The sequence below is a fragment of the Pseudorca crassidens genome, chromosome 4 (assembly GCF_039906515.1).
Source record: "Pseudorca crassidens isolate mPseCra1 chromosome 4, mPseCra1.hap1, whole genome shotgun sequence".
NCBI lineage: Eukaryota > Metazoa > Chordata > Mammalia > Artiodactyla > Delphinidae > Pseudorca > Pseudorca crassidens.
In genome coordinates this window covers 122,875,066-122,900,257 of record NC_090299.1, presented here as the reverse complement: position 1 = coordinate 122,900,257, position 25,192 = coordinate 122,875,066, and the positions used below count along the sequence as shown (strand labels likewise).

The window sequence follows — 25,192 nt, the reverse complement described above, 5'->3', positions numbered from 1 at the left end:
ATCTCCGAGGGAGAGAATACAGAAGGGGAAGGCAGTGGGCTTGGAATTTTGGCAAATTGCTAGGACGTCAGAGAAGCAGCGTTTAAAGAGGTAGAGGAGGGATAGAGAAGTTCTGAATTAAAAGAGTTTCTAGTGGCAGTTTCAAGAGCTATAGATGGTGGGAAGGGAATAGGAAGAGAACTGGGGGCGGAAGCAGTTGGGGTGGTGACCTGGGGGAAGACTTGGGTTTTAGCTCAAATGAAGACCACGGGGAGAGCAAGTGTGGGGAAAGGGAGGAAGGAAAAAAGAGGACGTAACCATAGGGTGGCAGGATTCAGAAACGGGGGGGTTATTCTGAAGTCATGTTTTCTTAAAGATACCGTTTACAAATTGTAAAATTCACCCTTTCTGGTGTTCAGTTCTCTGAGTTTTGACTGTGCACACGGTCGTGTAACCACCACCACTACCAACATGGAGAGCAGTTGCAGCTCCCCCAACATTCCTACGTGCCGAGGGGCTTTTGGAGAGGAAACTAGCGTGTATTTGAAGTCAGAAGGGAGGGAAGTTATGTTATAGGAGAAAATGGTGGCGCTAAAGAGGAAGGAAGGGTTAACTGAGGGAGTGAGACCCTGGAGGCCACTCAGAACAGGTCAATTCTAGTGAAAAGGAACATCTCCCCTCTTCCTATGAGGCAGCAGGGAGAGTGCATACGTTCAGGGTCTATGATATATCTTGGCGGTGGATTCCTAAAGTCCTGCCAGCAGAATCATTTCCTGCTGAGCAAGATGTTGACTGCCATATTCCATAACTTCCGCCTTGGAGGTATTGTTTCCTATTGCAGTTACTGTCTGCAGGAATTTGGTTTGCTTTGGGCTGTGAGCCCACATTCTGCTGCCACGGAAAACTGTAGCAATTTTAGAACTAACAACTTCAGTATTCTCCAAAGTGCATCTGCATCTTTTCCTGAACCATACAGTGCAAACACTTGGCAGCAAAAAAGGCTTCCATCCCCATAAATGTGTGTGACAGGCAGTGAACAGCTCACTGCCGAAGGGCTAGTTTCCACAGACAGGTCCTCAGGGTGAAATTTGGCAAAAGAGATTCACTTCTCATCCTGTTATACTTTTGGCTTAAATCACCCTGCAGTGAAGTTCCCTCCTGTGGTCTATGATGTGTCTCACATCTCTCCTCACCTTTGAGATCCCACCACTGTCACCGAGTTCAGGCAAGGGAGGTAGGAGGAGTTGGACAGCTGTTCTCAAACTGTGGGTTCCACAAGCAGGTTGTGAATCAAGTTGTGGGTTGCCAGCAGCCTATTTAAAAAATGGAATAGAATAGAAGGCAGCAGGGGGCTAAGTGTGGTCTCAGGCAACTTTTGTTTCAGTGAAATACACATTTCTGGACTGGACGGCAATGTAAAACGTGTTTCTATTGTGGATCACATTCACAAATGTGTGAGAAATTGAGGTGTGGTGTATGGGTCCTTTACTAAGAGTGTGGCCCTTGGCAGGTATTGAATGTCCTCGTGGCTTAGTTGGAGCCATAGTCTGTAAAATGGGGGTAATAACAATATCTATTTCATATGGTTGTTGAAAGGATTACAGAGAAAATACATGGAAAGCATTATGGACTGTACCTGGTTAATAGTCCATGCTTATTGTGATGATTTCTTTTCCTGCCCAGATCAATAGCCCAAACCTCTGTTTCCTACCCAGACCTTTCTTCTGAGACTAGAACTGTGAACCCAAGAGTCCAAACTTGAACTCAACTCATCAGCGCCTTCTCTCTCCAATCCACCCCCTCCCACCGACCCATCCCCACCCCCAAGCACACAGAGCCCTCTGCTCTGGAGTCCACTTTTCTACGAGAGATGCCATCACTGCCCTCTCACTTAGGCTGTCTGAGCATCGTCTTACTAATTCTTCTAGGAAGAGAATTCCGAGCGTGGTCACCACCGAGACTCGCTGGATTAGTGAGATTCTGCCAGCAGTCTTTCCCCGCTCACCACACCTCGGCGCGCATGTGTCTGTCCCCTCCAGCCTTTCATGTATAAGTCTTCGATGGCTCTCGCGGGTTCCAAGTTAAAGTGCACACCCTTCAGCCTACAAAGCGAGGTCCACCGTGGCCTGGCCTCTGACTGCCTCTGCACCCTCATCTCTCCCACCCAAGCCTTGTGCCTCCCTCTCTGATCATTCCAAACTGCTTGGTGGCCCACACATGCATGCCTTGAGGTTTCCTCTGCCTGGAATGCTTGCTCCATCTTTCTGTTGTATAGCTCTTACTTGTCTTTTCAGGGCTCAAGGTTGATTTTCAAGTGAGAAAGATTTAGGTTTGAATCGCCTGATCAATAGTTAATAGCTGTGTGATTCTTTTTTTTTAAGTACTAAAAAGAATTTTTATTTTAGTCCTGGTTGCTTTATGGTTTCTTTTAAAATTTCTATTTTATATTGGAGTATAATTGAGTTACAACGTTGTGTTAGTTTCAGGTGTACAGCAAAGTGATTCAATTATACATACACATATATCTATCCCTTTTCAGATTCTTTTCCCACATAGGCCATTACAGAGTGTTGAGTAGAGTTCCCTGTGCTATACAGTAGGTCCTTGTTGATTATATGTTTTACATATAGTAGTGTGTATATGTTAATCCCAATAGCTGTGTGATTCTGAGAAGCAAATTTCTGAGGCCCTTGAAGTCAGTTTGTGCATCTGTAAAATGGGAATAGCAATGTCTGCCTCATAGAGTTGTGAGGATTAAATTAACAGTGTAAAGAATAGTAAGTACTTAATGAATAAATGGCTGTGATTGTTAGTTTATTTAATATAATTATTTTTAATAAATAATAAAAGGTTCAGTTCACATCCTTCTGGACCAGAGCCTCTCGCAGACCGGAATGTGTCAGGTTGTCCAAGATCAGTGTTTTTGTATCAGCTGTCCCTTCTGACCAGTTACCCTTCCCACTCTTCTTCCCTTGACCAACCCCTACCTAACCCTTAAGATTCAACCCAAGGGTCACCTTCCAGGGCACCCTGTGCTCAGCTCCATCAGAGTTCTTGCCTCCTGAACTGTGATGCCTTTTTTCTCCCTGGATTCTAAGTCCTGAGGGCTCTGTGTCTTGTTCACCGCCGTATCCCAGTCTCCCTCAGCGAGTGCAGATGCCCAAAAATATATTACATGATCAATAAATGTATCCTCGATGAATGAATGGATGGATGAGCAAACTGCTGTAATTACTTCCTGACTGGTGTTCCTGCCTTCTCTCTTTCAGGAAATGCATTCTGTTAATTGCAACCAGATTAGTTCTCTTAGAGTTCTGTCATTCCCCTGTGCTTCTCACACTGCTCTGGTCACTGCACTCTGGCAGTTAACACTGGCAGTTAGGACTGCCCACAAGATGGCCTCTATTTAGTGTTCCAGACCTTTCTATTTTTCTCTACCTTAACCATGGAAAACCAGGCTGTTTTCCCTCCCTGTGGAGTGGGCCCCACTAACCCTGTGAAGCCCTCTTCAATGCTAGTATATGACAATTCCAGAACCTTTCTGATCCAGTTTTTAATGACCCAGAGTAACTTTCCTCCATCCCCCTCTGCACCCTCTGCAATCTGCTATGGTCTTCTCTCCTGGAGAAGATGGTCCTCTATCCAGCAACTTATTTACGTATTTGGTTTTGAAGGAAAGTGTTTTGAATCCTAGAATTGTGTCTTAAACGTCTATGTGAACTTTCCAGCGTCTGGAACATCATGTTACTTGTCGTTTCTCATAAGTAAGGAAACGAACAGAACTGAAAGTCAATCAGATCTGGCTCTCCTTTCTGCTTGCTGCTTTAACTCTGGGGGGTTGGGGTAGGAGAGATTAGAGTTTAACCCTTCCTTGCCCTTTGATTCTTAAATATAATTCATTTAACTGTACATTGGCACCGTGTTATAACCACATTGTACCAGGTATCAGTAAGCATGTTTGAGGAATTAATGATTAATTAGTGGTTTGGTTTCTTTTAGAATTAATATACCTTCAAGTCCAGTGTTTATGGTTCTTAGTGACTTAGGAGTGTACATACGAATAAAACGAAGAGTCAAAGTATATGAAATGTGAAGATGTAAATACACATACACATTGGTGGGTGGTAGTTGTATATCTATATATATACGTATGTACTCTACATTATCAAGCAAAAAACTGGAGGATCAGGACAGTCTGTGAATGGGCTTACAAACATTGAAACCTAATTTTATTTCTTTTTTCAAAGACGAGAAGGTCCATTGGTAGTTTGTTCTCCAACTCCATCCCTCTGTGCTCTGCAGCTTCCCTGGTCGTGCGAAGTTTGAGGTGTGTGATGGGCCATCTGCCGTGGTGGTGCGGGGGCCCATGGAATGACCTTCAGAGCTGGTCCTGGGTCCAGACAGTCTAAAGCTCAGTTTCTTTCCACATGAAACTGAACTTCCTTCCTCTAAGCAAAAGGGCCAGGCAGTTGGACCTTCTGACCTTTATTTGTGCTTCTGTCCCTCTTTCCATCTAACCCCTGAGTAACTGTGAGCCTTAAGGTGGTGGTGGCTGTCGGTTTTGTGTGTCTGAGTCCAAACAGTACTCAGGAACAAGTTGACAAACCAAATTAACACAACAGTTTTTAGGGAAAGTTTGCCAGTTCTCAGTTGTATATGTGTTTTGATGGCTCCTAACTTCCAAAATTATTAAGGCATGCTATGTGCCATAACACATTTCACAATTTACACCTAAGCAGATTTCCTGGAGGTAAAGATAATGAGTTCGCTGTTGTGAAATATCACATCTGCCCTTACTGACAGGAGAGACATGTGGAGTATATTGATGATAACCAAAACATGACTTCCGTGTGCTTTTGACGTTAGTCCTAGAAAACCACAAAATCAGAACAATAAAAGGTCATTTCTCTTGGCATCGGAACACCAGAAGTATCCAAACAGTGGCATTATTTTTAAAGAATTTTTTCATCCAGTTTTAAAAATCATGCCAGTGTGATCATTGAAGAACGTTTGCGCTGAGGAACAATGTGAGTGGGGATGCTGTGATCCACCAGCTTCAAAGGACTAGTGGGTGGTGTTGCAACAGCACAATCCACTGAATACAGGGTAAACTGGACCATGGTGGACCGCTCCACTAACATCAGGGTGTTCTTGCTGTCACTGCCAAGTTGGGTGGTTCTTGGTCATTTACATGTTTTGGTAGGTCCAGGCTATGCTCAATGTTAAATTTCAATCATTCATATAACACATGGTACTTGTTAAAGCACCATTTAAAAAATTTTATTGAAGTATAGTTGACTTACAATATTGTGTTAACTTCTGCTGTACAACAAAGTGATTCAGTTATACATATGTATACATTCTTGTTCATATTCTTTTCTTTTATGATTTATCACAGGATATTCAATATAGTTAGTTCCCTGTGCTATATACTAGGACCTTGTCGTTTATCCATCCTGTATATAATAGTTTGTATCTGCTAATCCTGAATTCCCAATCCTTCCCTCTCCCACCCCACCCCTTCACAACCATAAGTCTGTTCTCTATATCTGTGAGTCTGTTTCTGTTTCATAGATATGCTATTTGTGTCGTATGTTAGATTTCACATATAAGTGATACCATATAGTATTTGTCTTTCTCTTTCTGGCATACTTTACTTGTATGATAATCTCTAGGTTCATCCATGTTGCTGCAGATGGCATTATTTCATTCTTTTTAATGGCTGAGTAATATTCCATTATATATATATACCATATCTTCTTTATGTCAGTGGACATTTAGGTTGTTTCTGTGTCTTGGCTATTGTAAATAGTGCTGCAGTGAACATAGGGGTGCATGTATATTTTTGAATTATAGTTTTGTCTGGATACATGCCTAGGAGTGGGATTGTAAAGCCCCATTTTCAATCACTGCTCTTTTTTGTTTTTTTTTTTTGCGGTACACGGGCCTCTCACCGCTGCGGCCTCTCCCGCCATGGAGCACAGGCTCGGGACGCACAGGCCCAGCGGCCATGGCTCACGGGCCCAGCCGCTCCGTGGCATGTGGGATCCTGCCAGACCGGGGCACGAACCCGTGTCCCCTGCATCGGCAGGCGGACTCCCAACCACTGCGCCACCAGGGAAACCCCAATCACTGCTCTTTTAGAGTTAAGATAATTAAGCTCCAGAAATATTATTAATCCAAAGTAGATTAGGTAGGTCCCTAGACATTTTGAATAAATACTCTTCTCTTATTTCTAATAAGATGGTTCTTTGGTCTCCATTTTATTCAAACCAATGATTCCTATCTTACAAATTTGTCTTGAGAATAAAATGGGGTATTTAACATAGAACCTGGTACATAGTAGGTGCTAAATAAATGTGAGTTCCCTTGCCATTCACATACCATGAACCAAAATGTATGTAAGGGAAAAGTAATATACATAGAATAAGTGAGTGTTATTTACTGAGCACTTACTTACATCTAGACCCTGCTATATCCAGGGATAAAAAGACAGGTGAGGGGGCTTCCCTGGTGGCGCAGTGGTTGAGAGTCCGCTTGCCGATGCAGGGGACGCGGGTTCATGCCCCGGTCCGGGAAGATCCCACATGCCGTGGAGCGGCTGGGCCCGTGAGCCATGGCCGCTGAGGCTGCGTGTCCAGAGCCTGTGCTCCACAACGGGAGAGGCCACAACAGTGAGAGGCCCGCGTAGCGCAAAAAAAAAAAAAAAGAAGACAGGTAAGCCCCGGTCCGGAGCTCACTCTCTAGTAGGAGGGGCAGACATTTAAACCAATAATTGCTGCAGAGGGTGATAAGTACAGCAATAGTAGTACATACAAGGAGGGATGAATACCTTGCCTGAGTGAAAGGGCTATTGGGACAGTTTTTAGAATAGAGATGATGTATCAATTGAATCTCTAGCAAGAGAAGAAAAGGATTGGATTCCAGGCAGAGGGAAAGCATGTATAAAAGCACAAAGGTTTAAAAGACACAGGGAGAGAAATAACTCAGGACTCTCTGGAGGCCTAGAATGAGTGCAGTTAAAATCCTTCATAGAAGACTTGTTGGAGGGCAAGCCTGGAGCCAATAAGTGCAGCAATTCCAGCCCCAATTACGTGCATTGCAGCGGCTGGGCTTAAGTGTCCCACGGTTAGTCGTGGGGTCTTAGTGTGTACAGTGACCTGGAGTGGTTTCAATGCTCTAGTCACCGCAGGGGGGACCAGGATATGAGGTCACAGAGGCCAAAGAGGTCCAGACCCTCTTGTACCAAAACCTAAAGGCTCCTGTAATGGACTGAATGTTTGATTGCCCCAAAGTTCAGATGTTGAAGCTGTGACCTTCCAATATGATGGTATTCATTTGTAGATGGGGCCTTTGGGAGGTAATTAGGGTAGATGAGGTCATGAAGGTGGGGTCCTCATAGTGAGATTAGTGCTCAGTCTCCCAGTTAGAAAATAACTGTGGCTTTTATTTATTTATTTATTTATTTATTTATTTATTTATTTTGAGTGCACCATGTCTTAGTTGTGGGATCTTTTAGTTGTGGTGTGCAGACTCCTTACTTGCAGTATGCATGTGGGATCGAGTTCCCCGACCAGGGATCGAACCCAAGCCCCCTGCGTTGGGAGTGTGGAGTCTTACCCAGTGGAGCACCAGGGAAGTCCCAGAAAGTAACTCTGGCTTTGATTGAATTGTTCTAGAGATTTTTATCGTATAGGCAGCTCTCTTTTTCTTTTGCCTTTCTGTTTTCGTATTCTCTTTCTAGTCCCTTCTGATCTACAGAAAAAGTTATCTCCTTATTTGTAATCGTCGAAGAATCACCATCATACTGCTTTGACTTCCCCTTCTGTGCAGAAGTGCTGCCTGTTAAAGCAGTAACACTGTTGAGTGAAAGTGGAGGGTTGGAAGGGATAAATGCATGTCAGGAATCAGTGGCCTTCTCCTCGTCCTCTCTCCTTTTCTCTTCTCTCCACTTTCCTCTTCAACAAATAGCATGACTGTTAATCAGGTAATATCTCCCTTGTTCATCTTTGGCTTGATCAGAAGCAGAATTTTAGAGAAACATAAAATGTCCGTGCATGAGAGCATCTGAACTTCCTGCAGTGACAGATAGGATCACTAAAAAAAGCTGAAAATCACATCCATAATTCCTTATTTGAATTAAATATAAAAGATTATTACTGCCAAACTGTGCATAAGGATTGCGAAGCTATTTTTGGAAAGGTTTCCCTTTAATAAGATGGCAGATACTTAAGGCCAAGCAACAAAAATAAAGAGACACATCTTATTTGGTAGTGTTTTCTTTCCAATATGGTTTTAGGATCCCTATTTGAAGGAAGAGGTTTTACATTGTAGTTTGAACTACTCTTTCAAAACGACGTATTTGCATAAGCAGTATTTTTCTCTTACTTAAAAAAAAAAGAATATCAAATAACTTTTAATAGGCTACCTTCACCCACTGTGAAAGGACTTAGTCTGGGAGTAAAAGGTATCCTTTTCTCTGTCGCTTCTAGGACTCTACGTATTGTGAGGGCTTACTAATTCAGAATACATGAAAAAGCAAGAGTGAGTTACAGAATATTGAAAAACCTGTTTATTTTTCTGACTTCCAAGATTTACACTTATCCAGCACCCATGTAAGTGTGTTATAAAGCATACCTTTACCGGATGAAAACATTTTCAGTAAGTGGTACGAACACCTTTTCCTGGAATGTAACTCTTAAGCAGGTTACACTGCCCTGATCGTCTTGCTTACACCATTTTCCTAGCAGATCCCTTGTACAAATAAAGCTCAAAGTTATCTTTAGTGGAGGTTCAATCATAACAAGTATTTCTGGAGGTGTTTTACAGGAGAACCTGGCCAGTGAGACTGTGTTCTCCTAGGCGCACTGGTCCAGCCCGGGGAACATGCAGGCTGGCCGACTCTTGGTGGGTCTGCCTCGTGCGCTATTGGAAGCCATGTGCCAGGACTGCATGTGCACTTGTGGCATCCTTGGGGTAGGACCCTGTCCCCATGGGGTTTACAGGTTGGTGGGGAAGACAGCTCTAACCAAGCGTGCAAAAAGATATGTCATTACAAGCGGTCCCAATTGTCATACAGGATTCCAACAGGGTAAAGTGCTAAAAAACAAAGGGGCGGACACCCACTTACAATGAGAGGGTCAGGGGAGGCCTCAGGGAGGAGGCATCATTTGGGCAGAGAACCAGCCTTGCACCTGGGGTGGGGGGCTGGGAGCAGTGGGACGGTAGGCACAGAGAGTCGTCCCTCGTGAAGACACAGTCATTTTGCCACTTACTAACGAGAGGCAGCCTCTTTCTCTGGACTTGAGATCTCAGTGGACTTGAGGTAATGGGTTGACTGGTCCATTTGTTTTGTTTTGTTTTTTGGCTATACCACGCGGCTTGCAGAATCTTAGTTCCCTGACTGGGGATCGAACCCGGGCAGTGGAAGCACGGAGTCCTAATGACTGGATGGCCAGGGAATTCCCGGTTGACTGGTTCTTTTTTTTTTTTTTTTTTTTTTTGCGGTACGCGGGCGTCTCACTGTTGTGGCCTCGCCCGTTGCGGAGCACAGGCTCCAGACGCGCAGGCTCAGTGGCCATGGCTCACGGGCCCAGCCGCTCCGCGGCATGTGGGATTTTCCCGGACCGGGGCACGAACCCGTGTCCCCTGCATTGGCAGGCGGACTCTCAACCACTGTGCCACCAGGGAAGCCCTCGGTTGACTGGTTATTGAAAAGCCAGAAATAGTGGAGGGAAGAGCAGGAGCCTGAGGGCACAGGAAGGCTGGAGAAAGGTCCCAGGATGCTGCTAGGAGAGCCCTGACTGTTAGAATAAAAAGAAAAATAGAAATAAAACCTGTTTTTATCATGAATCAGCTTTATGGGCAAGTCTAAATTAAGACTGGGTTCTTCTATTTCCATTTCCGAGGACAAACAAACATGTGTTAATACCTTTTTAAAAATAGAATGGAAATTCTACCGGGGCCCATCAGGGAACAGAAAAGAGAAGGGCCAGAACACACTGGCCATCTGATGTCAACAGTACGCTCACGCTCTTTTGAGTAAACCTGTGTGCTTTTATCACTTTACCCTACTCTCAAATTTGACTAGCTGAAAAGGCTTCATATGCAGTCTATACAACAGCTAATAATTTAACTTCCACTCTTCTGTGTTTGTTTTAGTGTCAGGTTTTTATTGTCAAGGTCATTCTGAAGATATGCAGTTTCTTAACTGTGCAAAGTTGGTAAATATCCTCTATTACCTCTTGTATCTTTTCTTTTCTTTTTTTTCCTTTCTATTCCCAGGTGCCTGCCTTCTCTATGAATCCCGCTCTAACAGGATGTCATGGTTTATTTTTTCCCTGCCCTTTGCCGAGTGGATGGCCTGGCATTTTAACCTTTTAGTACTCTCATCCTTTGTGGCGGGTTCCTGTTTTTCTGCTATCTTGGGAATTCCTGCTGTTTGACTGCAAGGTTTGCATATTCATAAACTCTGAACCTTTAACTCTTCAAGCAGACCAGCTGTAGTATGAGAGCTGTTTGTTATTCCTCAATATAGTTTTCTGTTTTCACTTGACAAGACCTACACCTGTGTTTGTATTTTCAGTCGTTTCTGTTGGGGAACAGTCTCCAGAGAACTAATGCAATCATAATGAAACCCAGGCAGCCTGCAAAGACGGCTCCCCAGGTCTGCCTGTGCACAGAGGGCAGGGGCCAAACGGAGAGAGGAGTGCACTCAGGGTCAGGCTTTGCCACTAGCTAGTTGTACGGCATCAGGGGAGTTACGTCACCTCACCAGCCCTGTTTCATTGTCTATACACTGGTGATCTGGACTAGATATGGCCACAGAGGCCACAAGAGCTCCAGGTATTCTGAAGAGTTGCGTCAGGTCCAGCAAAGTGAGAGGCAGGCAAGTTGGCAGGGCCCCCAGGATCAGGACCAGGTCTTTAGAGAAAGTATTTTGTGGCTCTAAAACCATGGGACTGTATCATCTCTCAGTCCTTTCCAACTTTAAATACTACTGAGTCTTTGAAAGGATGAGAGTCTTGTGCCTTCCTGCTTCCAGTCACGGGTGGAGAGGCTCTGCTGGGGCAAGATGGGATGTGGATCGGGATTCAGGCCAGGAGCTGGGGTGGTGAACTGGGCCCCCAGTGGGACTAGAAAGTGATGGAGTTTATGCCCTTGATCCATATGACAAGGTCTGAGACTGAAGATCCATATGACAGAGCGGTGGCTTGTATCCCTTTAGAGAGTACCAGTGCCACGCCACGTGGTAGGGGAAAGACAAAAGAAAATGCCAGGTTCTTTGACCTCGGACTTGTGCTTCCGGATGGGCAGGGAGGGAGGATTGGGCGCTCCCTCCCTGCCAAGGTAAATCCTGCCCAAGGTTCCTTCCTAAATCCCAGCTCCTCACTTTTTCCTTTCCAAAGAAGCCTTGCTTTCTTTTCACATTAGGTAGCAGTTAAAACAGAGAGGCAGTTCAGCAGGGAGCCAGCAGGTTATTGATGACTTGAACTATATATACGTCCGTGACTGAGCTGTGCTTCTCCTGGGGAGAGTCCCCGCCAAGCTAGAGGACATTATTATGACGTCCGACCTTGAGGGCCACTCAACAGTTCAGTCAGGCAGGATTAGCAGGTTCTTCATCCAATAATGAGAGCAGGACATGGATAACACAGTTTTGTTTTGTTTAAATTTATTTTTTTATTGAAGTATAGTTGATTTACAATGTTGTGTTAGTTTCAGGTGTACAGCAAAGTGATTCAGTTATACATACATATCTATCTATTTTTTTTTCAGATTCTTTTCCCTCACAGGTTATTACAAAATATTGAGTATAGTTCCCTGTGCTATACACTAGGTCCTTGTTGGTTCTATTTTATATATATAGTAGTGTGTATAGTTTTTAAAAGATGTACAAGAACAGATTTGTTTCTTGGAATGGCTTTATAAGAAAGTCTTTGCATTACCTCTGCGTCAAGGGAAACAAGTTTAATTATTAATTGCAGTGTATCTAGATTATGGCCTTTTTATAGCATTAGAGAAAGAATGTCTGGCCTGAGAGGAATTTGATATGAACTAGAGAATGAAAACCTTCCTAGATTACAGTGGAAAGTAAAGCACAAAGTCCTATTTCCATCTGCAGATACTGAGGAAGTTTGGGAGGAGGCAAGGAGAGGCGGGAATTAGAAATTATGTGGCATTACTTGGGGTCCCTAACTGTTGTATAAACAATCATCTGCAATTTGATTTCCACGGGGGGTGGGACTTGGCCTGTTTTCTTGCAGGTGTCTCCTGCCCACCCTCAATTTCCCCAGCCTACTTCACTCACCATGCATTCTGTTTTCTCTCACCCCCTATGTATAAAACTTAGGGGTGTTGTGACCCTCTGTGACGTTTCCTACAGCCGGGCGTCTCTGTATACAGCCCTGAGAAGTGAAGTACACACATTGCTAATTCTTGCACCTGTGGAAACAGCTTGCCTTTGTCTACAAAACACAGGGCGATCGTACATTTAAGGAACGGATTTTCTTTTCTGTTTCTTATCTTGGACACATGTAAATTGTAGGTATTGGTTTTCTTTTATGAGATTTTTGCCGTCCTTGGGTTGGTCTGGACACTTGTTAAAGGTCGTCAGGCTTGAAGTAGACACTGAATTAGGGTATTATGGACCCGCCAACTGGATTTCCCTTTGAGGCAAAATCCATGAAAGGAAGTGTCAGCCCTTTCATGAGGCTTGATCAGGGGTAGGCAAACTATAGCCTGTGGACCAAATCCAGCCCACTGCCTGTTTTTGTACAGCCTGTGAATTAAGAATGGTTTTTACATTTTTAAGTGCGTGGGGAAAAAGTCAAAAGAAAAATAATTTTCTGTGCATGTGAAATTTATATAAAATTTCCCAATCACTGTTTGTAAATGGACTTTTATTGGTGCACAGCTACACTCCTTAACATACTGTCTATGGCTGCTTTCACTGTATGACAATAGGGTTGAGTAGTTCTAACAGGTACTGTGTTAACAGGCCCACAAAGTCTAAAATGTTTACCGATAAAGCTTGCTGACCCCCAGGCTTGAGTAATTAAAACCACCACCATAGTTGATGTCTTTTGAGTCTTACTGTGTGCCAGGCACTGTGCTCAGTGTCTTTCAGGCATTAGCGTATTTTAGCCTCATAATAACCCTTTTATTGCCATTTTACAGAGGAGGAAACGGGGGGGTCAGAGAGGTTGTGTAATTTCCCCCAGATCACACTTCTGGTCAGCGTCAGGGCTGGGTTTGCATGCACATCTTTCTGATTCCAGAGTACGGAGTATCATCTACCAGAGAACGCCGTCCCAGTCAGCTGGAGCAACACCTGTGAGCATCCCCGCTGGGTCTGAGGTGGAGGCCACAGATAAAAATTGTTTGAGATCAAATTTATTTTTATTTTTATTCGTTTAATTTATGTTTGAGACTTTATGTTTGTCTCTCATGAGAGTGCACAAGTCCCTTAAGGTTGGTGACTGAATGTGGACCTCCGCGCAGTGCCCAGCACATAGTAGAGGGACATTAAAAGCTGGTTGAATGAAGGAAGTGGGTGGGGAGGAGGGAGAGGGCAGGAGAAGAGGGGAAGAAGAGACACAGGAGGAGGAAAGACATTATCAAGGAAGAGTCGGGATGCCTCCGGCACTGGCCCTCAGGCCATGGATGGCTCCGCCTGGCACCAAGGTGGCTCACCCGGTACGGATCTTACAGGACGCCCTGGGCTGGGCAGGCCTGACGGGACTGGTGTGCACACCCCTTTGCTGCGGCCTAACTACTCCCATTCTCCTGCCCCGATGCCCTCGCCTCTAGTGGCACCGTGGCTTCCTGGCATCCAGCCCAGACACACTGCCAACCGCTGAGGGAGAGAAGAGAGCTGGGCCCGTCGGTATTCAGAGCAAGTCCATTCAGAGGAGGACATGAAAGCGAGGCCTCCCGTTCTTACATTTAGAGAGGATGACTTTCATCAAAGGGAAAAACTTTGGAAAGGTGCCAAAAGGAATCCTTTCTCTTCTTATCTTTCCAAGAAGGCTGCTGACTCTTAAAGCGAGAAACTGGTTGATGAGGACTCATTTCCACTGGCTGCTGACCAGCAGAAGGTACCAGGGCTGTTTGTCACAAGAACGAGGGGCAAGGGAGCTGGAGCAGAGACCTCTTCCTTCCTGGGGCTGACCTGAGATTGGGAGTTAGTGTGAGAACTCACCCAGAGCAACAAAGTAGCGCCGCAGCCTCCTCCTCAACTGTGTCAAAGCCAGCTGGGAGACAGCAATGCTAAGTGGCCGAGGCCAAGGGAGGCCTGTCCTTCCCGGATGATAAAAGTAGATAGATACATTGTTTCTGATTTTGCATGATTCTGCCCACTCTCATTTCTTGATTTATTTTAGTTGCCATAAGAAAAGAATTTAATGGGGAGTAGTATATTATTAGTCCATTCATTCAAATAAATGTTTTTTGAATCCCTACACAAGCCAGCCTCTAGGAATACAAAAGGGGCTCATTAGTCATTCCTAAAGGAACTCAAATCTAATAGAGGTGATACTGCTAGTACCACTGCTCTACTAATACATGAACTGACTGCTGCGTGTCAGGCACTGGGGTAGGTTCTCTTCATAGACTAAACCATTTAATTCTCACAATAACCCAATGAACTAGGTTATTATCCCCATTATATGGAGGAGGAAATTGAGGCACAGAGAGGTTAAATTACTTGCTCAAAGTCATATTTGTTAGAGCCAGGACTCAAACCCACCCTGGCCCTAGGCCCATACTCTCCACCACTGTCCTGGTCATAGTTACCTGAGACTCGCTGTGCATTGAGCAAGGTGCTAAGACACTTACACGCTATACCATTTAATCATCACGACAGCCTTGTGAGGTGATAGTTCACAAATGAGCTTACAGAGGCAAGGAGCAGCCTGATCGCAGAGCCAATACAGATGTGTCTCCAGAGCCTGTGCCTTAATTACAGCTTCATGCTGACATTCGCAGCATGATTCTAATATAGGTGACCAGTGTGGCGTGTGCCGCATTCGCTGCTTAGGAAAATACTCTCTCCTGATTAAAGGTATGGGGGAGGCAGCCTCCTGCGGGTGATGCCAAGTTCCACCATCCTCAGATCATTCCCCCTGCCCAGGTGCCCAGCCTCCTCCGGTAGTACCACCCTTCGCGTTAGAGCACAGAGCTCTAGAAGCCCTCAGGAAACTCAGGCCTGTTAACGGGCGAAAGTTCCCCCTGACTGCGTGGCACCTTGGTCACGTTAGCTCAGATGCGGAACCCAGCCGGGAGAAAGGCAGGAGAGCCGCAGTCCTGGGGATGGCAAAGGGCCGCAGTTGGCGCAACCACATTTCGGGAGGGGGCGGGCCTGAGCGATCCCTGGAACTCTGTCGCCGCAGTAAAAGGCTGACTCCTCCCCCCACCCCCACCGGCGCTGCTGCCATGGCCACCACTTGAATCAGTTATTTTATAGAGTCGTCCTTTCTCCCGGTGAGAAATAAGGTTAGGAAAGGAAACCTCCGTGTGGGGGGGGGGGGGGGGCGGAAGGAGATTTAAAATATAAGCTGAGGCGCGGACGCCTCTATGCAGAAGGCCTCTTGGGGAGGAGCCTGTTGCCATAGAAACCACCACGAGGTGGTGTGGGGACCGGTGAATGTTCTCCGGGCTCCGCCTGGCCTGGGAAGCCCGGGCTGTGGGAGACTGGCCCGTATCTGTGATTATTCCTTTAGAATAGTGTTCTAGAAGCGGAATTACTTGGTCAACAGACATGAACTTTTGTAAGGTTCTGTCTGAACTACATGTTGGTTAAAAAATAATCCCTTTTATGGGACAGAGAGGAAGGAACATGGGGAAGAGGAAGTCAGCGTCTAGTAAGGCATCATCAGCGGCGCACCCACATCAGCCACCCCCGGCTCCCGGCTCCAGGCGCCTGCGGGTCGGGGCTCTGCCGGCTCCGCCCAGCTCAGGTCTGGGCTCTGCCGGCCCCGCCCAGCTCAGGTCTGGGCGCGGCCTCTGCAGCCTTGGCAGGGCAGTCACCGAGGGAAATTTGCTACCTAGGATCCGTGACTCTAAATCTCAACCTGGTAGTCAGAGCCCCTGCAGTGATTAGTTAAACAAGGTAAACCGCTGAGGCAAGCAGGAACTTGGCACTGACTTGAATTTAATTGTCCAAATGAAAAGTGTAATCACGAAACTGATGAAGAGAAAAACAACACTGGGTCCTGTTGTGCTCATCAGTGTGGGCATCGGTATAACTAGGGATCCAGAGTTAGGACTGGGAGGTTATCTTCCAGGAATACTCACGGCAGTCAGCTTAAAATTAGCCAGGGCAGGGCTTCCCTGGTGGCGCAGTGGTTGAGAGTCCGCCTGCCGATGCAGGGGACCGGGTTCGTGCCCTGGTCCGGGAAGATCCCGCATGCCGCGGAGCGGCTGGGCCCGTGAGCCATGGCCGCTGAGCCTGCGCGTCCGGAGCCTGTGCTCCGCAGTGGGAGAGGCCACAACAGTGAGAGGCCAGCGTACCGCAAAAAAAAAAAAAAAAGCCAGGCCAAAAGAAGGCAAAACAAAAGAGCACTTAGTTTGCTTGCTTTTACTTGTTATTTTTGTCATAGTCAGACCAAAACAAAGAATAACGGAGAGGAAGCATGCTGCTGGGGTGTCTGATGTATGCCGAATGGTAGAGCCTTGTGTTTTGCTTGAGTCTTCTGTGCATAGGACATCTTGAAGCTGAGAAGGGGCTTCGGGGGGCTAATAAGAAGGAACTCGGACCAGGAGAGGCCAGCAGCACAGCTGTGGGTTCAAGCTGCCAATCAGACTCACAAGACACAAAGAGGCTTTAATTTAATAATATGGTTAGTAAGCACTGGCAAAGGAGGCAAAGCAGGAGATACAGCACCTTCATCTCATCGGGAGGCCCAGAAGCTTCTTTGCTCCTCACCCACTTGGGGTATGTACCAGGGATGAGAGCCAGGGTGTGTAGCACTCACCTTGACACACACAAGTCATAGTCCCTTTATCCCACTAACCTTTTGTGCCATCCTAGTTTTGCAGCCACCTCACAGCTCCACTAATGCACACCAGAAACAAGGCAGATATAACATTCTCCATTTATCTCAACTCTATTTTTGAGAGAACAGTGCTGTGGGAAAGCCAGGTCATTTTCAGGTGGGCCTGTGTCAGCCCAGGCCTCATGTTAGCCTTTTACCCACAGTAGGCGTTATGGGTTGAATTACGTCCCTCAAAAAGATATGTTAAAGTCCCAAACCCCAGTACCTATGAATGTGACCTTTTTTGGAAATAGGGTCTTTGCAGATATAATCAAGATGAGGTCGCACTCTATAAGGGTGGGCCGTAATCCAATATGACAGGCATCCTTATAAGAAGAAAAAACAGAGATACAGGGACGGGAGCTCCATGTGAAGACATAGATATGTACAGGGAGAAGATAGCCATGTAACAGCAAAAGTAGATTGGAGTGATGTGCCTGCAAGCCAAGGAGTGCCTGAGGCCATCAGATACTGAAAGAGACAGGAAGGGTCCTCACCTAGAGTCTTTGGAGGGAACTTAACCCTGCTGATACCTTGATTTTTATACTTCTAGCCTCCAGAAGTGTGAGAAAATAAATTTCTGCTGTTATAAGTCATGCCAGTCTGTGGTATTTTGTTACAGCAGGCCTAGGAAACAAATACAGTAGGTAAAAATAGAAAATTCAGTTGCCCTAAATAAATGTTAAATCCCCTGGCTTCAGTAAATGACATTCTAGGTTTTTTTAAATAATACATAGCCACGATTGCCCAATCACAGATCCTGAGTTTTATGAGATCTTAGGGAAAAGGTGAGTTTCTTAAAGACTGGAGGTGGGCAAATATACTTTTTATTTACAAAGATCAAACCCACAAATTGTAAGCTAAGGAACTCTATCAAGTGTAATTTTATAGGGGAGTGTTAATGGGATGGTTTACAAGCACGTAGAAAAGAAAGCATCCTATGTTCCATATGAACAAATTATACCAGACCAATTTGGAGTTCCTTTTTTTTAAAATTAATTAATTTTTTATATTTACTTTTGGCTGTGTTGGGTCTTCGTTTCTGTGTGAGGGCTTTCTCCAGTTGCGGAGAGCGGGAGCCACCCTTCATCGCGGTGCGCGGGCCTCTCACTGTCGCGGTCTCTCCCGTTGCGAAGCGCAGGCTCCAGACACGCAGGCTCAGTAGTTGTGGCTCACGGGCCTAGTTGCTCCGCGGCATGTGGGATCCTCCCAGACCAGGGCTCGAACCTGTGTCCCCTGCATTGGCAGGCAGATTCTCAACCACTGCGCCACCAGGGAAGCCCCTAGGCATGAATTTTAATTATCTGTTCAATATGATTCAACATGACACAAGTGCCAAGAAAGGTAAAATGAACTCAGAGGTCATAATAAAAGGATACGGCCTAGATCAAGGAAAATGATGGGTCTCCCTCTCTTCTGTGCTGGGCAGACCCTGCCTGGATTATGTCATCAGTATTAAGCAGCACCCCCTAGAAATGCACAGGCATCTGGAGGGGATGCTAAGATACTGGACAGGGAATCAGGGTGCTTGATCTGGGTCACCATTACTGCAAACACTCTGCCTGTCTGGGAAGGCCTGTCCTGACACCTGAGGCCCAGTCAACTTGCCTGTGGCTTGGACGCAGAAAACTCTGTCCCCAGGAGTGATTTTGAGAGGTTCTGCTCATGTCTTATTTATTTTTGTGTCATCGGTGCCTAGTATACCACCTGGTACATAATTATTTGTGAAATATATAACATTAAATGGTAATCCCCACCCCCTCCCCCAAATTGCATGGTAATCCCAAGACCAGTTCTCGTGTGAGTTCCTGGGCTGTAACTGGGTGAGCTGACTCTATTTCTATCCGCAGGATCCCTCTAGGTTAAGGCCAACTTGGACCATGTCTCTTCTTAAGGACATTTTTAAAGGGAAGATCCATTCTGCTTCATCACCATTATTTTCAAACAGTCCTGTTTGGTCTAGGACCTCCCCATGGCCACTAAAGAATGGCCCCTAACCCCCAATGTTGGGGGAGGGTCTCTGCAGCCTCTACCAATAGAGAGGAAGGAGCCTCTTGGGGTCCAAGCCAAACCACTCTCTCAAACTGGTTGCAAAGAGTCTGGACTGGCTGGAAGAGCCTGGTTCTGAGGGGTCCCACGTGGGGTGCTGACCTGTGAAATCCATCCTAACAATATCTCTTCTCCACTCACTCAAGCCTGAACTGAAGGCAGGAAATAAGTTTTCCTTACCATCTTCTTTCAGAAGACCATTTGGCAACAATTTTCATAAAAGCTTTTGCAAGCAAAGATTAAAAAAAAAAGAAAAAAACTAAATGATAATTGCATTGGGCAGACTTTATAGGCTCCTGATTTCAGGCTGCCTCCCCCTAGTTGACTGTATTTCTCTCTCACTGAAACACATCACCTCTCTAATCAGCTGGCTTTGTTCCACTGCGGAATTGCCTGATAACTGTCTCAGCTTTTGCCCATCCTTCAGGGGCATTGTGCACACTGAAAGCGGAACTATGCCAGTCACAAAGTCTGAACTCTAATTCACCTCTACTGCTTAATGGCTACTCCACTCTGGGCTGGTCCTGTAAACTTTCTGAACTTCAGTTTCCACTAAAACAATAATAAGTCTGCTCTTGTTACCAAGTCCAAGCTTGTTCTGCTGGCCGCATGACAGGCCAGTAAATAGAGACGAGTTGTTGAGGCAAGGAATAGTGACTTTGGAAAGACAGCAGACCAAGAAGATGGTGGACTAGTGTGCCAAAGAACCATCTTCCCCGAGTTAGAATTCAGTCTTCTTTTATACTAAAAGGGGACGGGGTGTGCTTGGTTGCAGCAAACCTCTTGATGCCAGAATCCTTTGTTCTTGCAGCTGTCCACGTAGATCCAGTCACCATGTTCCTATAAACCTCCAACAAGATATTATGCTCTGTTCTGCAACTTTTTGTCTCTATATGAAAAGTGTTATACCTTTAGAGGTCAGAGCCTTGAGAATACACTATCCGGCATACTTCAGGCTATAGGCAACATTCTTAACTTGTAGCAAAATCAATAGAATACAGAGGTTAAAGTAAAAGAAAAAAGAGCTAATGTGGAGTCAGATTTGTTCTTCCCTGTTACACTCGGTCTCTGCGTTTGCTTTGCTTTATATTATGAAGGTGCTTTCTAAATTCTAAACCAGCAATCAGATATGAAGATTTGCCTTTCCCTAATGGTCTCTGATCCAACTATTTTCTAATTCTGAGATGAGCGTTTACCTTTACATCATGTTATGTCACTCATCCATTTGTATCAATAGAAGGACGTCCATCATTCTGCATCTACTTATTGGGCACCTATTATGTGACAGGCACTGCATAGGGGCTGGGGATTTAGAGGTAAAAGATGGAGCTGTCAGTAATTTTCAGCAAAGAATGCTATGGAGCACATGGGGTTGATACCCAGTCCAGACGGGGGTGGGAGGGTCTGGGATTGGAGGAGTCGCAGAGAATCCTCCCTAGAGTGCGGGTGTCTTTGCTGAGTTCTGGAGGATTTGAAGGAGGTAACTAGGTGAAGGAGTCAGGAGAGGATGAGCATTCCTCTCAGAACAAGTGGTGTGTGAACCTAGAGAATAGTGTTTCTCAAAGGGGGTGCAATCAGCAATTTGAGGGGACAAATGTACTTGTATGAGACCCTCCCATGCATTGGAGGATGGCAGGCATCCCTGCCCTCAGGCACGAAATGTCACAGTACCTCCCCACCCTCCCACCCCCAAACACACAATCAATATGACAGTCAAAAATGCTCCTTCCCATTTACAAATGCATACCTCACCACTCCATCAGGGAGACTGGTGCCCTTCCCTGGTTGAGAACCACTGCTAAAAAATGAATGGTGGCATGACTTAGGAACCAGAGGATGATTGGGGAAGAAAAAAATGAGGAAAGCAGAGGCCAGATCATAAGTGGCCTTATATGCCATCCTAAGGAGTTTACTTTCTAGGGGAAACGTCCTTGATTAGGGATAGATAGATGGTATATTAAAGGGCTTTGAATTGAACCTGGCACATAATACATGGTCAATAAATTTCAGAGCTCTATATCTCTCAGGATCCTGCCAAACCCACTTCAGTTAGCACCTGTCCTGTTCTTATGCACACGCAGTGTCTGTACACTTCCCGAGTGTACATCTCAGTCAAACTGGCTGATGACGGTTAGCTCTCTAATGTCCATTCAACTGAAGGGAAACCCTGGGGAGGGGCAAGACGGCTCCAAGAAGTCAGTAAGGTGTGTAGCAGACTCAATCCCAAGGGTCTTGGGCTCTTCTCTGCTCTTATGGCCTCACACTCTGGCTGCATAAGGTCCCAATACAAGCAGACTACAACTCAGGAAGCAACTGAGCCCTTCTATACCAACAGCCATGGCCATCAGTCAAGGCATCTACCACTCGCAGTTGCAATTGCCTGATTACTAATCCATCTCCCACACTAGACTATGACCTTCCTGAGGGCTGAGAAACCAGTCTATTCTCTGTATCCTCAGTGCCTACTCAGTGCCTGGCACATGCTGGACGTTCAGTAAGTGTTCATTGGAATGAATGACTGAGAGTGTAAGTGAACCTTCTCTGACTACAAGCCCAGCAACAAGACCAAGGATTTCTCCCACTTCTCTACCATCTTGTGAGAACAGAGACTCAGTCCAGTTGTATGCCCCAGAGTTTGGGTTGAGTGGAAGAAGAGAAGAAGAGAGGTCAGGGGAGAGGAACGTCACAGGGGAGGATCCACTTTTGAAGAATTTGGCTACTGGATTCATCGTGGTCAGTAAATTTCATCAGAAAACACACATGAGAAGAGGGGACTCCTGTCTTGGCAAGTCAGGGACCATTGTGATGGCCTGTCTTAGGAAGAGGACATTGTAACGTGCAGTGGGGTTTGCCTGTCTGTAGTTTCCAAAGTTGGTTCTAATTAAATTGTGACTTTCTAGAACAGAACACATGTCCACACAAACACAATAGCAGCATTATTAATAATAGCCAAAAAGTGGAAACAACCCAAATGTCCATCAACTGACAGATGGATAAACAAAATGTGCTATATCTATACAATGGAATATTTCTCAATCAAATAAAGGAATGAAGAACTGACACATGCTACAATGTGGATGCACCTTGAAAATGTCACACTAAGTGGAATAGGCCAGATGCCTAGGACCACATATTCTATGATCCCATTCATGTTACAGGCCAGAATAGGGAAATCTATAGAGATAGATAGTGGTTGTTTAGGACTGTGGGGTATGGGAAGGTAGGGAGTGATAGCTAAAGGGTACAGCTTTTTTTTTTTTAATTGAAGTATAGTTGATTAACAATGTTGTGTTAGTTTCTGGTGTACAGCAAAGTGATTCAATTATATTCTTTTTCAGTTTTTTTCCATTGTATTTATTACAAGATAATGAATATATTTCCTGTACTATACAGTAGGACCTTGTTGTTTACCTATTTTATATATGGAAGTTTGTATCTACTAATCTCAAACTCCTAATTTATCCCTCCCCCTGCCTTTTCCCTTTGATAACCATAAGTTTGTTTTCTATGTTTGTGAGTCTCTTTCTGTTTTGTAAATAAGTTCATTTGTATCATTTTTTTTAGATTCCACATATAAGTGGTATCATATGATATTTGTCTTTCTCACTTCACTTAATATGATAATCTCTAGGTCCATCCATGTTGCTGCAAATGGCATTATTTCATTCTTTTTTATGGCTGAGTAATATTCCATTATATATATATGTACCACATCTTCTTTATCCATTCCTCTGTCGATGGACATTTAGGTTGCTTCTATGTCTTGGCTATTGTGAATAGTGCTGAAATGAACATTGGGGTGCACGTATCTTTTCGAATTAGAGTTTTCTCCAGATATATGCTCAGGAGAGGGATTCCTGGATCATATGGTAGCTCTATTTTTAGTTTTTTAAGGAACCTCCATACTGTTCTCCATAGTGACTTACACCAATTTACATTCCCACCAGCAGTGTAGGAGGGTTCCTTTTTCTCTGCTCCGTCTCCAGCATTTATTATTTGTGACTTTTTAATGTTGGAAATTGTACACTTTAAGTGGATGAATTGTACAGCGTGTGACTTATATTTAATAAAGCTGTTAAAAACAAAACAAACTTCTAACGCAGGGTGTTAACCTGAGCTTTTGAGAACTATGTACCACCCGGAATAGCGTGCCAGAATTGGCACGTCTGCATTTTCCCGAGTTTGTGAAGTTGACTGAATTCTCTGTGACCCCCCTCCCCTCTGCAGAGCTGAGTGCCCCTTCACAGGGCTCACTGCAATGCCTGACTACATGGAAAGAACGTGATGAATATTAATGTCATCAAATATGCAAATTCGGTCTTAATTATTTAAAGAAAATGATTCGTGTCTACTTTTAAGCTAGTAACTAACCAAGGAATAGAATGCAATAGGTTTCCCTACCTCCATTGCTGTAGAAAAGGGAATGACTATGACTTCCATTCTGATATGTAAGATTTTTTAATTCTAAAGTTTTATTTGTAATATTCTTTCTGGTCAGTTTTATGTTATTCAAAACTTTTCAAAATCAGTTGAATGACCTTATAGGGGTTATGTCAATATGTCAAGTTTGACAAGGTTCTCAACCTTTAAACTGAAAACTTTTGCATCATCAGAAAAACAAAAGGTTCTGTTCACCCCCTGAATCAAGTAAATGTTGATTTATATGATTTTTCTGTAAATGACTAGAACCACAAAAAGCAGAGAAATGTCATTTGCATTATCTGACTTTGAGGAACTGTATTTTATAGACCCTTTTCTGGGTAAATATCAAGAGTAGTAGAGGCTTGTTGAACTGGGCTGTTTTGCGTTTTTAAAATTTGCATTGGTGTTTCAAGCTCCTTTAAAAGTCTAAGGAAATAGCCCCCCCCTTTTTTTTCTTACTAAAGAAAGTGAGTGTGTGCTCACACTCACCCAAAACACTCCTCTAAATTTGAAATTTTCGTACTGAGGTCCCGTGTGCCTAGTTTTCTTTCTGGGATCCGGGATCCCACTGCATCCCCTTTTGCTTACTTAACAGCACACCCTCTTTACGATTTGTAACCCAGCGCCTGTCCCGGCTGCGTGGCGCGGGAGATGTGCACGGGCAGCCCTCCCCCTGGTAACCGTGCAGCCACATGCTGGTGATGGACCCCAGCGGCCCAGCACCAGAACGTGGAAACAGCTGACTGCTGACTCAGAGGGGAAAGCAAGCCACCCACGAATCTCATTGCAGCTAGCTGCTGCATCCCTATCCCATAATCCCTTGCTTGGTCTGCTGCAGTCTTTTCAACAGACGCTGAGTGAGAAAAAGATGTCCTGTAAGATAAAGATTGATTGGTTTGAATACCGAAAGGGGTCTCCTACTTGTTAATGACCCAGAAACATTCCTGCCGACTTTCCTGAGCCTCCTCTTATTTCCTCCATTTTTCTCTTCCTCTCTTCTGTTCATGAGCTGGCACATCACTCCATAGAGCAGAAGATATGCTGGGCTTCTGATGATGGCTGCACTGCATGGTAGGGAATTTTAACCAGTCTCTTTGCATGGTGTTTCCAAACTTGAGATGTTAGCAGAAATGTGCATTGATCTTGTGGATTGTCGCGGGCTGCAGCGCCAGGCCGGGGAGGATTGAATTCTTTGCCTCGTTAATTAGTCTGTCTGCAGAAATGGGTAGGTCCTAAATGTTCGGATTGCTTAGTCTTACGCCAGGTGAATAACTAATTTCTTCTGCTGTCTCCGTTCTGGCTCCCCGAGACCCCCACCCCTTCTCTCTCATGGTGATGCTGTATGCTCTGTAACTATAAGATAGAGGGAGACCCCCACTCTGCTTAAACAAAAGCATCAAATTAACAAGAATAGGGAGAAAGTCATGCAGGATTTTTCTTATCACTTTTCTAATGTGATCTGACTAGATCTTTATTTTTACTAGTCTTTATTTTAATGTGTATGTCGGCCTATTTTAAATATAAGATTTGTTTTCCTCGTGCATCTCTCTGCTGGGTACAAAGATGGGGATGAAGTGTTTAATTTGCAGGATTCCTTCCTTGGTACCCCAGGGTGGAGGAGGCTGTGATTCGACCCTTCCCCCACTGTGTCCTCTGTTAGAGAACCCTGGGGTTGAGTGCCACAGTTCCCAGTTACCATTGGAAAC

General features: G+C 44.9%; 1 protein-coding gene across 16 annotated transcripts in view; it reads left to right on the top strand.

Annotated features, from left to right (window-relative positions):
• TRIM2 (tripartite motif containing 2) overlaps nucleotides 1-25,192 on the top strand; it is a 171,179-nt gene that overhangs the window by 81,064 nt on the left and 64,923 nt on the right. For 3 of the 16 annotated variants that reach the window (XM_067736633.1, XM_067736619.1, XM_067736635.1), the window contains exon 1: nucleotides 24,290-24,557. The exons of 11 other annotated variants lie outside the window; for them this stretch is intronic. Coding sequence is in view for 3 of the 5 variants with exons in the window: in XM_067736619.1 (XP_067592720.1) it covers nucleotides 24,555-24,557 (3 nt within the window). In the remaining 2 variants the exon portion in view is untranslated. Of the gene's footprint in view, nucleotides 1-24,289; nucleotides 24,558-24,597; nucleotides 24,712-25,192 lie in introns of those variants that run through there. 2 more of the 16 variants (XM_067736620.1, XM_067736630.1) reach the window with 2 other exon arrangements.